A 17,767-nucleotide genomic window follows, 5' to 3' on the forward strand; every position below is an offset into this window, starting at 1 on the left:
ATAAAATAAAGAAGATCAAACATTGCTGATAGCCTTCGGCTTCCTGTTTGGTGTATCATGGGGATAAAGTACAGCAGTTATGAACAAAAGTGTAGGAAATGGAATTGCTTATAAAGTTGGGAGGAACAAGCCATCACATGAAATGTCTGCTGACAATCCTGTTTCCTAAAGCAGAGAAAAAGACATTATTTTGAAATAAATGACACAACCTACAGTACAGGAGAATGGAAAGCAGCTTTAAGTCTCCAAATGGCAAGTGCTTGAAAACAACAAACACTCCTACGCTCTTTCAGCACAAACGTTATCAAATGTCCTGAGAGCTGGAGAGATTTACAGACATACTCGCTTCTCTAAATGGACGTTTGCAATTTCAATGAACGATGTGTGGAAAACAGCCTTAAATACTGTATAGTTTCAGAAGCTTTGGAATATACAGTTGTGGGCAAAAGTGATGTGTGGCCAGGGAAAATGTACATCTTCACCCGTAATTCAAATATTATTATTATTATATATATATATATACTTTTTTTTTTTTTTTTTTTTTTTTTGTGATAACGCAATGAAACATGCCAAATTGTGCGGACATAATTTTTGGCCAGGCAGTCATAAAAATAAATTATGATAATACAGTACATGCAAAAACAAGAGAGAGCCAATGAAACAATAATAACAATGGTGTAGTCACGGTATGCTTTTTTCAAAATTATTATAATTTTTTTTATTTTTGCATACAGTAGTTTAAAAAGAAAAACTCTAGCTGTAGTTTGTCTTGTTTGTCAAATAATTTTGTCAGATAAATACCTTAACCAAGTTTACTGTTTTGTTCTTCCATTGATTTCATCCAAATGTAAAATATTTTCCTGATATTTTGATGATTTAATCAAACTTGAGGAAAAAGAAAAGAAAAGAAAAAAAATCATATTTGGCCGCTACTGTAGTGTACAGCTCACATTGGACTATACTTCTATGGAGCTTTCTTGTTATTTTTCAAGCTTGACAGCCACTGGTTACCATTAATTTGCATTGTTTTGAGAGAAATGAGGGTGCATAGACAATTTATCTACAGAATTACCAGTTTTAATCTAGAACAGTGTGTCCTTCATCCAGTTTTGTGTCGAGTCAGGGACAGAATACACTTTTAAATTCACAGCTATATTGATGAGGGATTCACCAGACACACAGACCAGATGCCAGTCTGGGAGTTTATTAACACTCTAGAGCCGCAGGGCTGGCAGTCACTGGTTTTATATTCTGTACTCTTTGCCCAAGTCAAGTCACATTTATATAGCGCTTTATACAATACAGATTGTTTCAAAGCAGATTTACAGTGATAAAGGGAAATTATGCTTTTCGGCTGTTGTTCAAGCTGAAGTCAGTTTAGAGTTGATTCAGTTCTGTTGATCATCAATCATCAATTATTAAATTAGTTCATTTAATCTATCAAATAGTTCTGCAAAAAATGATGTCATCGTCCAGCTCAGCGGTTACAACAGCATCAGAACAGTCAGATCAGATATTACAGTCAGATATTAAGTATGTGTTTTATCTTTCTGTCCCTCTATTCCTACACCAGAAGTAGCCTAGATGGTTTATATCATATTTTATGTATTTGTTTGTTTATTTTTGTATCTGTAGCTTTGGACTAAAATAAAATAGGTATATTACATACCATGATAATGTAGAGTGGGATACAAAAGTCTTTTATTTTGTATTATTATTATTAATTATTAAAACATTTAATTCTAAAAATATTACTAAATTAATGATGTAGCTTTAAACATAAAACATTAAATAATTACACACACACAAAATATTATATATATTATATATATATATATATATTTTTTTTTTATGAGTTACATTCAAATGTTCACCAACACTGCTAATCAGAGATCTTCAACCAGTCTCATTCAGATCAGAACAATTTGGAGGGGACTAGACGTAGATGTAAACAGCTATGATTTATAGATAAAAAAAATAAATAAAAAAAATCAATAACTGCAGTAACAATCCCCCCAGTGTAACATAGCCTACATAAAAAATTTAAAAAACACCTTTACAACTCGGTTAATTCATTTGTTTATCTCTCCTTGCAGGAAATTAGAGGCTCTACATACATTGATACACATAGATTAGGCTGTCATATGTCCTTAGCAATTATTTCTAATTGACACTGACTCCAAATACACATGAACTGTAATATTAAGATGAAAGGAAAGACTGTAAGATAAGATGGCACCCAGGCAACTGAAGTCTTCACCGATGTTCACCGAGTTTTGTGGACACTATGAGGACGTGTTCTTCACTCTAGCTGTGGAAACACGTACGTTGTGCTTTTGTGTTGCACACAAGCTTTCAAAAAAGTTGACAAATAGCAACCTACAGACTATATAATGTGCAATAACTACACCGTCTATGCATCTGAAAGGTCAGCTCCTACTCCCACCCCCATGTCCTGCCATATGTGCCCAGACCAATCGCACCAAATGCAGTTTGTAAATGCCAAACACTCAATGGGTGTTTTCTTCTCCAAACCACTGAACCCATCGAGAAACACAAGGCGCCTCCGGGTGAATAAAGAGCCCAGTTCAGCGCTTGACCTGATGCACTGAAATACCCACATTAGCCGGCACCACCGCCGTGACATTTTTCATCTCAATCGCTCAGTGGGAATATATTAGTCTGTTTTTATTTTCTTGTTGATGCAACATGAAATACTAACTATATCATTTTAAAAAAAAATTAAAAAAACAAACAAACTAATTATTGATTTAAATTAGCTGTCAAATTCTAAAGAAAATATCAACAGTTTTCTATTTTTAGATGTGTCATTGTTACCTTTTATTTATGTTTATATTTATTTTTTCTAGAGGACTATAGCAGCTAAATACTGCGGAAAGTCCCTGTAAATATGAAGTTTATTAGTACTTATAACGCACATATTAATGCCTTATTCTGCATGACCATATTCTACATCCCTTAAAGTAACACTTCGACTTTTTGGGACTTTAGCTTATTCACAGTATCAACCAGAGTTAGATAAGTCCATACATACCTTTTTCATCTCCGTGCGTGCTGTAAGTCTGTTTGACGCACCCACCGCTAGCCTAGCTTAGCACAAAGACTGGATGTAAATGGCTACAGCTAGCATACTAATCCCAATAAGTGACAAAATAACACCAACATGTTGTGATTTGTATAGTCACAGTGTGTACAAATAACAAGGTCATATGAGACACAGCCATTTTTTAAACGTTTAAATACTGGGAACTATTTTCTCAGAAGGCGAAGCACTGCTACTTGGGCGGAGTGATTAGCGCAGCACCCGAGAAGCGCCGTAGTTATGGAGCAGAGAGTTTGCTCAGAGTTGGAGTAATAGAGTCAGCAATTACTAGATAGTAAATGCAAAGTTTACAATCATGGGTGTTCGCTGTATTGTAAAGACAGGGGAGACCAGGTAATACTATTATGTTTCATAGAATTCCAACCAAAAACGCTGACCTGATGAATCAATGGCTACTTGCTCTGGATATAGATCCAAACACACCCGTAGACATCATCAAGGACTATCGCGTTTGCTCAGAACATTTCATTGAGGACGACTATTTTGAAAAAAATGGAATTTGCCACACGGACCATGAAACGTGTGCTGAAGGATACGGCCATCCCATCGATAGTAAAGACAGGACAAAGTGGATCACCTGCGGCTGCGGTAAGTGTTCCGTTATGTTTTTAGATGACTAGCTTACTGTTACAGTAGCTAACTGTTAGATGTAATGTAACCTTAGTGACACTTTTACATGAATAGGGTGCTCACTACTATTACAGTTGTTTCCGGGCTCCATGTATCCCCTGTAATGTTAGTATTGTGTTGTCACAAACGCGCTCTATCGCCCCAGTAACAAATAAGCGGCGCTAAAGGTAACTTTCAGGACTGAAGCGTTCAACTTGCTAATGAATTGGAGGGGGGATGGGCAGTTTTCATTTTTGAGAAACAGTGACCTTGTTTGTGAAATAGTAGGCTACTCCCGTTCTGATTCTCCCCTCGACCTTAGTCTGTTCGGCATCTTGTCTATCAGCTTCCAAAGTTTGTAACTCCTCGTCTGTGTATTCTGGCTCAAAACGATATGGTTCTGGATCTTGGTTTGATACCAAATAAAAATCCTCTGACAATTCCTCAAAGTCAGCCATGATCACGAATCCCGTTCGCTACTGGCTATTTAGTCACGTTGGTTTTGTTGACGGAACGGCGGGTGCTGCGCTCATCACTCCGCCCAAGTAGCAGTGCTTCGCCTTCTGAGAAAATAGTTCCCAGTATTTAAACGTTTAAAAAATGGCTGTCTCATAGGACCTTGTTATTTGTATACACTGTGACTATACAAATCACAACATGTAAATAGGAAAATGTTGGCGTTATTTTGTCACTTATTAGGATTAGTATGCTAGCTGTAGCCATTTACATCCGGTCTTTGTGCTAAGCTAGGCTAGCGGTGGGTGCGTCAAACAGACTTACAGCACGCACGGAGATGAAAAAGGGGGATATCTAACTCTGGGGGATACGGTGAATAAGCTAAAGTCCCAAAAAGTCGAAGTGTTCCTTTAATCCTATCCAATACCTAAACGTGACAACTACCTTACTAACTATTAATAAGCAGTAATTAGGAGTTCATTGAGGAAAAAGTCGTAGTTAACAGTAAGTTGATGGTTAGTTATAGTGAGAATTGTACACTGCTTATTGAAAATAAAATTAATACAATAATTTGTTTTTGTATTGTAGCTTCATTTAGGTTTATAATATTACAATTAGACATATATATATATATAAATATATATTTATGATCATGAATTATATGATATGACAATTTAACAGACAATATTACACTGTATTTTTAAAAAAGTTTATGCAAATTAGGCATATATATATATATATATATATATATTAGGGTTGTAACGGTACATGTATTAGTCCCGAACCGTACGGTACGGACGTCACGGTTTGGTGTATGCAGTTGCACTACAAATACATTCAGTCACAGGCGATCCACACTCAAATCCAGAAGGGGGCGCGCAGCAGTGCAACGCTGCTACCAGCAAAAAGTGCAAAAGAAGAAGAAACGATTACTCTGTATGTTTGTTTACATCTCTCAACCACTATTTCAAATATATCAATAAAACAGCTTGAGAATAATATCTCACGTAGCATTACATTTACCTCAGGCATTTATTGTCGACAGCAGGTTAGCGAGAACTCTAGAGAGAAGCATTTTGTATATGCACTATATTAGCCTATTCATTATATTTACCTGTTAGTAATGTCTTATTATTTAATGTATGTTTAAATAAATTTGTCATGAAAACAAGTTATGACAGACAATGTATTTGTAAATGATTCAATTTCAAAAATGAACTGGAGTAGAAAATTAACTTTTATAATTAGATTTAGACATTAATGCAAATCCTGCCTTATGTGCAATCTACAAGTACATGTTTTTAATTTTTTATTTGAGTGTTGATTATTATATTTAAAAATAAATATCAACTGAATTTAATCATTTGGGCTCTTTTGTTAATTGTAACCTTTAATATTATAGTAATGTGTAATTAAGAGCTCCCTATAGTTTACAGCATTAGCTAAGATAGATTAAAAAATAAGAGTGTAATTAAAAATAGAAAAAGCAATTTTGTTTAGTTTTCTCCCCCCTGCTGTACCGAACCAGTACCGAACCGTCATGTTTGCATATCGTTACACCCCTAATATATATATATACATATATATTTATACATATTTATTTACACACTTCACATTTTAGATTCATTTATTCTTTGTTCTACAAAATGTTTTCCCCAACGTTTCTGTGGAATCCAGTTGAGATCCAGAGCTGTCCTACTAAACCACTGAACTGTGCTTTTTCAAACTAGCTCTTTTGAAAACCTCTTTCACCCAGCTTTCAAAGGATGAAATTAAATCCTGATTAAGCTTTAATTAATTTGAAACAACTATAGTCTCCAAACCTCCCCAGGACTGAGCATGCAGCATCTGCATTCCTTCTCCTGTTTTTCATCTCGTTCTTCCCCCATTTGGCATTTCCATCAGGTACAAGAAGTACAGGTACACAATTACTGCTTACCTCCGAGACCCCTCCGCATGGGAAGGGCCCATTAACAGCAAAAGACTCATTACGGTCTCCAAAAGCGATAACAACGGAAGAGAGCATGGCTCTTAAGTATCTATCTGTCAAGAGCACCGTTTAACTGTCACACACACACACAGCAGCGGCCATTAGAGCCGCATGTTAATCAGGTTTATTTACCTCGCCGTTCTGCTCTCGTACACACGGAAGAAGGAGGAAAACTCGGCAGGTGTCTGATTCCGTGTTATGATCTTTTTGTTTGTTTGCTCCGACTCCTAGTGTCACAAGAGGAGCGATTACAAGACACTCCGCTGCAGATCGTGTTTGAACTGCTTCTCAACGACTCAGTTCAGCTGGAAACAAGCATCGCAATTAACTCCAATTAGATTGGATCAAAACAAGCACACTAACAGGTGATCGAGACAGGACTAATAACAGTTTAAGAGGAAAGAGTTATAGTTTTCCTTTGCAAAGCAAAGCCAAACAGAGAGATGCTGAGTAGACACTTGAAATAAGAAATACCGCTCCTCACATCAAATAAATAGTTTGCCCGAAAATGAAAAGTATTTTATCGTTTACTCACCATTCACGTCGCCCCAAACCTGACTTTTTCTTATGTGAAACACAAATGGAGAAATGGTCGCTGTTTTCCATGCAATTACATTGAATGGCCACTAAAACATTCAAGCTTCATGAACAGTATTCCACATTTTCTGAAGCCATATGATAGCTTTAGGTAAAGAAAGTTATGAAATTTACATTATGTTTTTTATTTTTTTTTATTTAATGATGATCTTCCCAAATCAGTGAACAAATCATTCAGATCATTTTTCTTCTTCTTGTGAATCACTAGAAATATCTAACTCAACAGAATGATTCATTCACAAAACAAACATTGCTAATGACTGGAATTGTGGGCTGAGATTCTAACACAAAGATACTGTATTTCTTCCAGCTGATGAACGATAAAAACATTGATAATCACAATCCACCCGACTTTAATGAGTTTGAGCATTTAAAGCAACAGATGACATAATTGGCGTGGGCGCTAACGTAGTTATCGTTATAGTTATCTTTATAGTTCTCATTCTTGGTGTGAATATTCTTTTAATATAAATTATTATTAAAAGAACAACTCTAATACTGCCAAAATACTGTCTAATACTGCCTTGATAAAGCTCTCCATTGTAGTTTCCAATGAACATGCCTCAATTAGACCATGAAACATCAAAAATAATACAAACGGCAACGATATTCCACATCCTGTTATGTTTAGGCAACAGAATCTTGTATTTCTGTCATTACTTTAAAACATAACAGCAAAAATCCCCCTCAAATCCAAAACAAAGCTTCTAATCTACATAACAGAGGAGTTATAGAAGGATATATCTGCTGGCAGATTTATAATACATTTGGCTTCTTTTGTTGGTCTCTAACTGACTGTTTCTGACTCTACAGTCTTCTAAGAGTCTTCACACATCTAAACAAACCCAAACACAATCCCTCTTCTCCTTGTTCGCAAAAGACAGAGGGAAACACTTTGTTTCCCCCTCTGCATCTTATAACCTCTAATTTTCGATTTCTTTAGATTGATTGTTGTTACCTTTTATTTGTATTTTATATGTTTATAATTATAATTTATATGAAGCTAAATCAGCTAAATACTGCGGGACATAGCTGTTTTTTTTAATATATATATATATATATATATATATATAATTTTTTTTATATATATTATTGTTATATATTATATATATATATATATATATATATATATATATATATATACAATGTTATATTGTTTCAAATCGATACTTTTTTTCATGATTTAAAAATATTATACATAATTTGCATATAATTATTTTGATAAAACAATATACATTTTTAGTTTGCATTACATTGTATTGAAGGCAAAGTATGACGAGTGTTTGACTTCCATTATATGGGAATACAATAATCTAAATATCTCTATTCTCTTTCACAGAAGATTAAATAATTTTAACTTTTGAACTATTCCTTTTAGGAAAAAGTAATTTTTTCATAATACCTAAGCCTGAGTATTAAACTGCACCAATTAAGTTACACACATTGATTGATTTGTTGAGGGCAGTTGTGAGAACATTTGACTTGGACCTGCCAAAAAAACAAAAATCTGGCAACCACCCTAGCAACCACAAAACAATGTAATAAAATCACTTATCAACCAAATAGGAATACCTTGACATCCATCCAGCACTTCAGCATGAGCGAGTTCCTTTTTTACTTGTGTAAAAAAACAAACAAACAAAGGAATGGAAACCGGGTGCAGCTGTCAGCAAGCACTGCTCTGCCATACATTCAAACTAAATTTGTACTCATAGCTGGGACTGAACGTTTCCTCGTTTTGAGGATGAAAATCTCCACCGCACGCTAAATTATCCACAAGCGCTCACTTTGATCTGGGAGGGGGCCGCAACGGAAGCAGCTAAACTCTCAGCGCTACAGTTCTGGGTGCCCTCGTTTCACGGCTGAATGTATTAAGGAATAGTGACACGATCAAGGCTGTTTTTTTTCATACTGGTCCCGATGAAAAAAGATGAAAGGGCCGAACCAGACGAATGCATCCCAGCGAGATCGGCACAAACTTCTAACATACCAACTGCTGTGATGCTTCTGTAGAGCTATTCAGTGAAAGCAGGAAATTGAGATGGCAGGGGAAGTAAAGGAGGTGGAGAAAGATGGAGAGAGATGGGCTGCCCTCGAAAAACTGAAAGAGGAGCCCTCAAGGAAATGATGAGGATGCATATCTTTTAGCGTAGGTCAAACTAGGTGATGTTTTCAATTTTGACTTCCTGCACAGTCCAGTGAGCAGCTTTAAATGTTGAAACCGAATACTTCAGTCTCAATATACTGCAGTCAGTGGTCTCCAGGCCAAATTACCACTTGGAGCCTTTTTTAATGGAAATGAAAGAAGAAACTAAATTGGTTAAGATAATGAAAATAGTAACGAAAGTAGAAAAATAACTGTTCATGTATATGAGTATGTGACAGAACATAAAAAAAAACAAAAAAAAAAAAAACATTTTACTAGCACAAAAGTGCTGGTTGCATTTTTTTTAAAAATAAGAAATTGTAAAATATTCAAAACTAACCCTAAAATATCATTTATTTTTTTTCATTTCTTTGCTTAAAAAGTAGCAAAAATATTTAAAAACACACACACACATATATATATATATATATATATATATATATATATATATATATACATATACACACACACACACACACACACACATATATATATATATATATATATATATTTAAAAACACACATTTAATTATAAATTAATACATAAAAATAGGCAATTTTGTTGTTGTTTTTTGCGCTATCTATTTTTATTTTGTATTTTTTAAAATCACCTTATTACCACATGGCACAAGTAAGTAAGTAAGTCAAATTTATTTATATAGCACATTTAAACATAGCAGGGCTATCCAAAGTGCTGAACAAAGTAAAAACAAAATAGAATAAAACATAGAAACAACCCAACAGAACAGACAGAAACAGCATCAGGAGATAATTAAAATGCCAGGGAATAAAAATAAGTTTTCAATTTAGATTTAAAAATAGCAATTGAAGGTGCAAGGCGGATGTCCAGAGGCAATTGATTCCATAGACGTGGGGCGGCAACAGCAAAGGCTCTATCTCCCTTAGATTTTAGACGGGAGCGAGGGATAGATAAAAGGGCCCAGTCTGCAGATCTTAAAGATCTAGTGTGTGCAAGAGGAGTAAGAAGATCTCTAATATGTAAGGGAGCTTGATCATTAAGAGCTTTAAAAACAAACAACAGAATTTTAAACTGAATTCTAAAATGGATCGGGAGCCAATGAAGCGAGGCTAAAATTGGGGTGACATGATCGTATTTCTTTGTCCCGGTCAACAGCCTTGCAGCTGCATTTTGGACCATCTGGAGCCGAGCAAGTGATGACTGAGGAAGACCCAAGTACAAGGAATTACAGTAATCCAGGCGAGAAGTAATAAAAGCATGAATAACCTTCTCCAAATCGTAGAATGACAAAAATGATTTTAGTTTGGAAATGAACCGCAACTGATAAAAACTATTTTTTACAACCGAATTAATTTGTTTAGTTAAACATAATTCAGAGTCAAGAATGACACCAAGGTTCCTGACCTGAGAGGAAACTGAGGGAAAATGGTTAACCAGTTCCTTAGTAAGATTATTTCTCAGTTTTGGTGGGCCAAAGATAATAACTTCTGTTTTGTCCTCATTAAGTTGGAGAAAGTTAATCGATAACCATTCCTTAATGTCCCGAATACAAGCTGATTGGCTTCTGCTGATCCTGCAGCCAATGAGATTGCTTGCTCGACATTCAAATAGTCTGGTGCAGTGTTTGCTGTAGGCTAGTCCTGTAGCCTGCTAGCGGAGTTCCTCTGATGTTAGTTCCTCCTAAATTTGTTTAAATCAAGATCAGCTAAACCAATAACAACACTGCACCAGTCAAGACAGTTTACCTCCAACAATAACCATCTTAACTAGCTTGTACAAGTAACACACCAGAACTGATCATTCTAAAACTGATTAAGACCATCTTGGAATATGAACTGGTCTAAACTGTTTCTTCATCAGCAGGGTTATTCTGTTGCTGTGGGCTGTATTGATTGCATAAGCTTGTTTAATCAAGCATAATCTTGTTTGGCTTCATAAAAAAGTAATCACTCACCAGCCTGGTTGGTCGTGATGTCTATGGAGACGTGCTGGGCAGGATACGGGCTCTTGTTGGTGACACCGTTGACCGCCTGGATCTCAAACGTGTAGAGAGTGTGTGCCAGAAGGTTACTGATGAAGACTCTGGATTCGGTCAGTCCCAGCTGCCGGGGCTGAAATTCCACATTATCATCGCAATGGGAACAGGATCGGCGGTCCGCTTGGCATTTCTTACAAACAATATTGTACATGACGTCCTCGCGACCGCCTGTCTCACGCGGGGAGTGCCACTCCAGAGTCACGGAGGTCTCGTTCACGATGGAGATGACATTTCTTGGTCCAGAGGGAACACCTGACGAGAAAGTAAAGACACGTGAGAATACTGAAATTCATTTAGCAAACTATTAAAATCATGCTGCAGTTAATGCCAGTGGGGGAAAAGGTAGAGCGTTTTTGTGCTGCTAAAGATATAAAGATAACATTTGCATTTGTCTAGGCTCTTTAAATTGCACTGCTGTAATTGCAGTGCAGTAATAATTACAACTCTTACATTGGCTTTTTATTAAATTACACTAATTTCTACACTTGAATAATAGAAAATTTGTCATTTTAGATTCAGTTGAAAAACTAATACCTTTAGACGACATTTAATTGCACGATATGCTTACCTCATTTATCATTTAAGCATTTATATTCCTCTCTTGAAGCAATAGTTCACCCAAAAATGAGCATCTATTATAATTGAATCACCTTTATGCCATTACAAACCCATGATTTTCTTTCCTCCATTGAACACAAAAGGTGAAATTTAAGAGAATGGTACTGGACACACATGTTCATCCAGTTACAAAGAATGGAGACTGGAGTTTTCATGCAGCTGTGCAGCGGAGCCAATATCTACAGTTGTAGTCAGAATTAATGGCAGTAAAAAATGGCTGTAAAAAATAAATCCATTGAAGTAAAAGAATTGAAAGTGGGGGGTAAATCACATTATAAAATAAATGCCAAAAGAGGCTGGCCATAATTATTGGCTCCCTGTTATTAAATACTTTTTGCAACCTCCTTTTGCCAAGATAACAGATCTGAGTCTTCTCCAATAATGCCTGATGAGTTTGGAGAACACCTGACCTGAGATCAGAGACCATTCCTCCATACAGAATCTCTCCTGATCCTTCAGATTCACAAGTTCATGTTGGTGCTTCTTCTGTTCAGTTCACCCCACTCATTTTCTATAGGGTTCAGTTTAGGGGACTGCGACGGGCATGGCAGAAGCTTAATTTTGTGCTCAGTTACCCATTTTTGTGTGGATTTTGATGTTTGTTTTGGACCGCTGTCCTGATGGAAGATCCAACCACGGCCCATTATAAGATTTCTAGCAGAGGCAGACAGGTTTTGATTTTTCTATCTGTTGGTATTTGCTAGAATCCATAATACCATGTTATCTGAACAAGATGTCCAGGACCTCCAGCAAAAAAACATAGATCCAGCAGTATATTTAACCGTAGGCATGGGGTACTTTTTATCCCTGTTTGCACCAAACACATCTGGTGGGTTTGCTGCCAAAAAGCCCTTTTGAAGTTCCAGTCATGTCTGTCAACTGAATATGCTGGAGTTTATTTTTGGAAGAACCAGGAGGATTTTTCTTGAAACCCTCCCAAACAACATGTGGTTGTGTAGGAGTTGTTTGATTTCTGGATGAACTAATCCTTATTTATTTAAACTGATGTTACATTCCCCAATGATATTTAATCACAAATAATCTCAGTTTTTACAGCAGAGTTCACTTAGTACTGTTAGTCCAGGCGTTTTAAGCCAAAATGGGGGTCAACCGTGAACAAATTGCAACAGAATCAAACTCAACTGATTTTGTATCCTCAATAAGTAAGGGAAGTAAGGGATCCTTCCTGAGTAAGGGAAAAAAAAGCCCAGAAGAATCCCATTAGGGGAAAGTTCCGAAAAAGACCCAAATATATCCTATTCATACGCCTATTCATTATTTTTCTCACATGAATAGGGTAAACAATTTAACCTTTAGATATCACCATGAAAATTACTGAGTTGATTACTTATATCAAGACAAACAAAAAATGTATTACAAGTTTTTTTTTATTGTTTGTTAACATGGACAAACGGTGCATAATCTAATTACATATGTGCTAATTTGCATAAATACCACAACAGATCTAAACATTGGCTATAGCCAGGTGAAAATGTCTTGTTGAATCTTGGTGACACATAACAGTAAAATACTTAATGTTAAGGTCTGAATGGAACCCATTTAGGCTACCCATGAGCATTAATACATAGAGGCAGGAAGAAATACTTTAGAAACCAGCCTTTATTCATTTTTAAGAGATGGGGTTTGGGGCTGGGTCCGTGGGACTGTTTCTGGGGGACGAGTCTGAGGGAAGAACAGGAGACAATGGTAAGGAGAATGCAGAGGACAAAAGGTAAGTAAAATAAAAAGTGAATCCCCAGAAACAGTCCCACGGACCCAGCCCCAAACCCCATCTCTGCAATAATAATTAATAAAGGCTGTTTTAAAGTACTTCTTCCTGCCTCTATGTATTTATGCTCATGGGTAGCCTAAATGGGTTCCATTCAGACCTTAACATTTAGTCTTTTACTGTTATATGTCAACAAGATTCAACAAGACATTTTCACCTGGCTATACCCAATGTTTAGATCTGTTGTGGTATTTATGCAAATTAGCACATCTGTAATTAGATTATGCACCGTTTTTCCATGTTAACAAACAATAAAAAAAAAAAACTTGTAATACATTTTTTGTTTGTCTTGATATAAGTAATCAACTCAGTAATTTTCAGGGTGATATCTAAAGGTTAAAAATTTTACCCTATTCACGTGAGAAAAAGAATGAATAGGCGAATGAATAGGATATATTTGGGTCTTTTTCTAAACTTTCCCCTAATGGGATTCTTCAGGGCTTTTTTTTACTTACTCAGGACATATGGAGGATACAAAATCAGTTGAGTTTGATTCTGTTGCAATTTGTTCACCCTTTTTTCCTAAAACGCCTGGACTATATGTGCAGAATGTCAGCTGATGATAAGTCACAGTAAATCTTTTCTATGTACCGGTAGTTAAAGTTTAAAACATTTTCTACTCAACTACAAGAAAGTCTTAAAGAATGGAGCCGTGTTGTGTTTTTCCTTTCAGCTGTGGTCTCGGTCCCAGAACGACGTGTAACTGTTTATAATTACCATGCAGAGTGGCGGTCCCCGAAGGCCGTACATCAGCCCACTAACTCAACACTGTGAGTGGCTTTTCATCAACAGTCAGAGTAAGGGAACAAGGATTTAGTAATGGCTCTTTATCACAACCTCCTGGATCCATTCATACACATTTAGCCTTCCCACTACAGCCACAGGGAGAAACCATATTGTGTTTCTGATAAAGCAACGACTTCCCCCGGTGCACAGAACATCCGGCCAGGAACTGAGGATTTACAGATCACGGAAAGGTTGTGATGTTAACTATAGACCGCAACTGAACCAGATGAGAGCCAGGAGAGGTTCTGGAAGGTTCAGGTTGGATTTTCATGACCAGCCACTTTCACGAAGAATTTGAGTGACTTCTCCTTGAAATATCAAACCTGGCGAGGAAACGTTCCAGCACTTGAAGCAAGAAAAGAATGATTTCACTCAGGCTGAGACACAATGAGCTATTGTGCAGGCAGGGCCTTGTGGGATAGAATCAGGGGCTACTGGGATCCTAAACAGGGAAAACTGATGAAAGAAGCAACCTCGAACTCTGGCAACCCTGATGATTAGCCAATCAGTTGAGCAGAAGGCTTCTGACAGCTCTTGAATATATATGTGTGCGTGTGTATGTTTGAAAAAAAAATAAAAATAAAACACAATATCTAGAAATAGCATTTATATCAAAATATGTATATATTTATGTGAAATATAAAAAAAAAACTTGATAGATGGATGGATTTCTGTAAGAGATTCAGACTCTATTTTTTTGCCCTATTCAGGGAACAGAGCCATATATGTTTTAAAAGGTCTGTGAGGATCCATAAAGCAGCAGCTCTTTCTGCTTTGTTAGCAGGGAGTGTTTCATTCAGACAGTGAGCTGGTCACTATCCAAACAGCAGGGCTTTGCTTACACCACAGTTAACACCCAAAGCACTGTTTGATTAGGTGCAACGACAGCAGAGATGTCTTACTCACTATATCTCACAGTCAGGCTTAAGAAAGGCAGAGGGGAAAGGGTAGAGAGCGAGAGACGGGAGGAGAAAAAGCGCAAGTGAATCAAAGTGGAGGTGGGCCATATCTGGAACTAGGCCAGAAGGAGTGAGTGTGTGTGTGTGTGTGTGTGTGTGTGTGTGTGTGTGTGTGTGTGTGTGTGTGTGTGTGTGTGTGTGTGTGTGTGAACAGAATGAGGCCATGAGATGCAGCCAGTTCCAACACAATTAGCCGGTTCCCAAAGGAAATCCAGACACACCAAGAGCAGCTTCACTACATACACGCACGCAAACATCACCATAATTGACATCATAAAGGTACTGTATTGATATTCCTGGTTCAAATAAAATGTTATTGTGGATTGTTGATGCAGGAGATATACAGTTAGAACTGGTGTGTATACACAGAGTATACACTCATCTCCTGCATCCTCCACAACCAAACAACCAAGCCTGTAAAATGGGGAATTGCCCTGTTGTGATAAGCACTAATTTCGTGGGCACATTTGCACAATTACCTGATTTGTACACAATTACCTGATTTGTATAACTCCTTTAGTGAATTGGTGCTAAAACAACACAGTCAAATGTGTGCAAATTAATTGTGCTATCAGTGGGTGCAATCTTGATGAATTTCACACTTTATATAATTAGTCAAAACTCTGGCATACTATAAAAACACACTATCAGAAGTTCAGGGTCATTTGTTAGAAAGAAAGAAAGAAAGAAAGAAAGAAAGAAAGAAAGAAAGAAAGAAAGAAAGAAAGAAAGAAAGAAAGAAAGAAAGAAAGAAAGAAAGAAAGAAAGAAAGAAAGAAAGAAAGAAAGAAAGAAAGAAAGAAAGAAAGAAAGAAAGAAAGAAAGAAAGAAAGAAAGAAAGAAAGAAAGAAAGAAAGAAAGAAAGAAAGAAAGAAAGAAAGAAAGAAAGAAAGAAAGAAAGAACTTTTAATTGATAATACTTTTAAGTGACAGTAAGGACATTTACAATAGATTTCTGTCAAATAAAGGCTGTTTTGAACTTTCTATTTATCAGACTCCTAAAAACGTGTCATGGTTTCCACTGTTTTCAAAATTGGTAGTACAATTTTATTTTATTTTTTTGAGCAGCAAATCAGCATATTATAATGATTTTTAAAGGAACGTGACACTGAAGACTGAAGTAATGATGCTGATTTATTATTTATAATTTTTTTGCCATCACAGGAATGAATTAAAGGGGTCATATAATGCCATTTTTGTACAAGCTAATATGATTCTTTAGGGTCTAAATTAAAAGTTTGTAATATACTTTAATTAAAAATTCTCATAAGTATTGTAAGAAAACACTAATTTTACCTGGTCAAAAACAGCTCTGTTTTCAGCACGCCGTTTAAGTGCATGTGTCTTTAAATGATAATGAGCTTTGCTCACCCCGCCCCTCTGTTCTGTGCGTACACCGTTTGTAATAATAACACCATAACGCGTTGTTCATTATAAACTTGGGATTATGAATTATATTGAGAACGTCGTACATAGAAAACATGCTGTAATGTACCCTGAGTGTAAAAATAGCCGCATTCATCGTGAAGTGGGCTAGCAATTTGCAAAGATTAATATAAATATTAATATAAAGGTTAATAAAACGTTACACTCACTTCTTCTTCTGGAGGTGCAGCAGGAACACGAATAGTTGGTACCGATCCTTTTTTCAGGAGCAGCTTCTTAGCAAAACCAGCTTTACTGACCCTCCTTTGTAAAGCAGTCTGGTGTGTGAAATGATTCGCGCAAACATGAAAGCATTGACGTTGATCGTGGGGAATATTCCCTTTGAAAACAAAACTCAGCCACTGCGTCTTCAGCGGTTCGGATTTAGGAACATCAAAATGACTGCTGTGTTCCTTATTGCACCCAAGAACAGAACACCACAATCGCTTAGACGCCATTCTGCTCATAGACAGTGCTCCAGCATGTCAACAATGACGCGCGGACTATGATTGACAGCTCGCTCACGAGTGAGGGCGGGTCTGTGTTGAAACGCTGCTGTCAATCAACAATCGTGGGAGGGGCGTCCGACCGTGTGACGTCACTAGGTCGAACGGCTTGATTTGAGAGAGGGGAAAACATATAAGGAGATTTAAAAAAACAAAAAAACACTGGATGGATTTTTATCATTTTATGATGGTTGTGTACAGGCACTGCCAACACACATTTCAGTACAATCAACTTGTAAAAGTGCATGTACCATTATATGACCCCTTTAAATAAATAAATAATACAGTGGGGAGAACAAGTATTTGATACACTGCCGATTTTGCAGGTTTTCCCACTTACAAAGCATGTAGAGGTCTGTAATTTTTATCATAGGTACTCTTCAACTGTGAGTGACGGAATCTAAAACAAAAATCCAGAAAATCACATTGTATGATTTTTAAGTAATTAATTAGCATTTTATTGCATGACATAATTATTTGATACATCAGAAAAGCAGAACTTAATACTTGGTATAGAAACCTTTGTTTGCAATTACAGAGATCATACATTTCCTGTAGTTCTTGACCAGGTTTGCACACACTGCAGCAGGGATTTTGGCCCAATCCTCCATACAGACCTTCTCCAGATCCTTCAGGTTTCGGGACTGTCGCTGGGCAATACGGACTTTCAGCTCCCTCCAAAGATTCTCTATTGGGTTCAGGTCTGGAGACTGGCTAGGCCACTCCAGGACCTTGAGATGCTTCT

The 17,767-nt window shown here is 36.6% G+C and overlaps 1 protein-coding gene across 1 annotated transcript in view; it reads right to left on the reverse strand.

The window, feature by feature from the left end:
* Positions 1 to 17,767, reverse strand: part of ephb1 (EPH receptor B1) — a 256,086-nt gene that overhangs the window by 81,766 nt on the left and 156,553 nt on the right. The window contains exon 5 of the mRNA XM_082173478.1: positions 10,857 to 11,192. Coding sequence (XP_082029604.1) covers positions 10,857 to 11,192 — 336 coding nt within the window. The remainder of the gene's footprint in view (positions 1 to 10,856; positions 11,193 to 17,767) is intronic.

This window comes from Leuciscus leuciscus (assembly GCF_965113295.1).
Source record: "Leuciscus leuciscus genome assembly, chromosome: 6".
In the NCBI taxonomy this organism is placed as follows: Eukaryota; Metazoa; Chordata; class Actinopteri; order Cypriniformes; family Leuciscidae; genus Leuciscus; species Leuciscus leuciscus.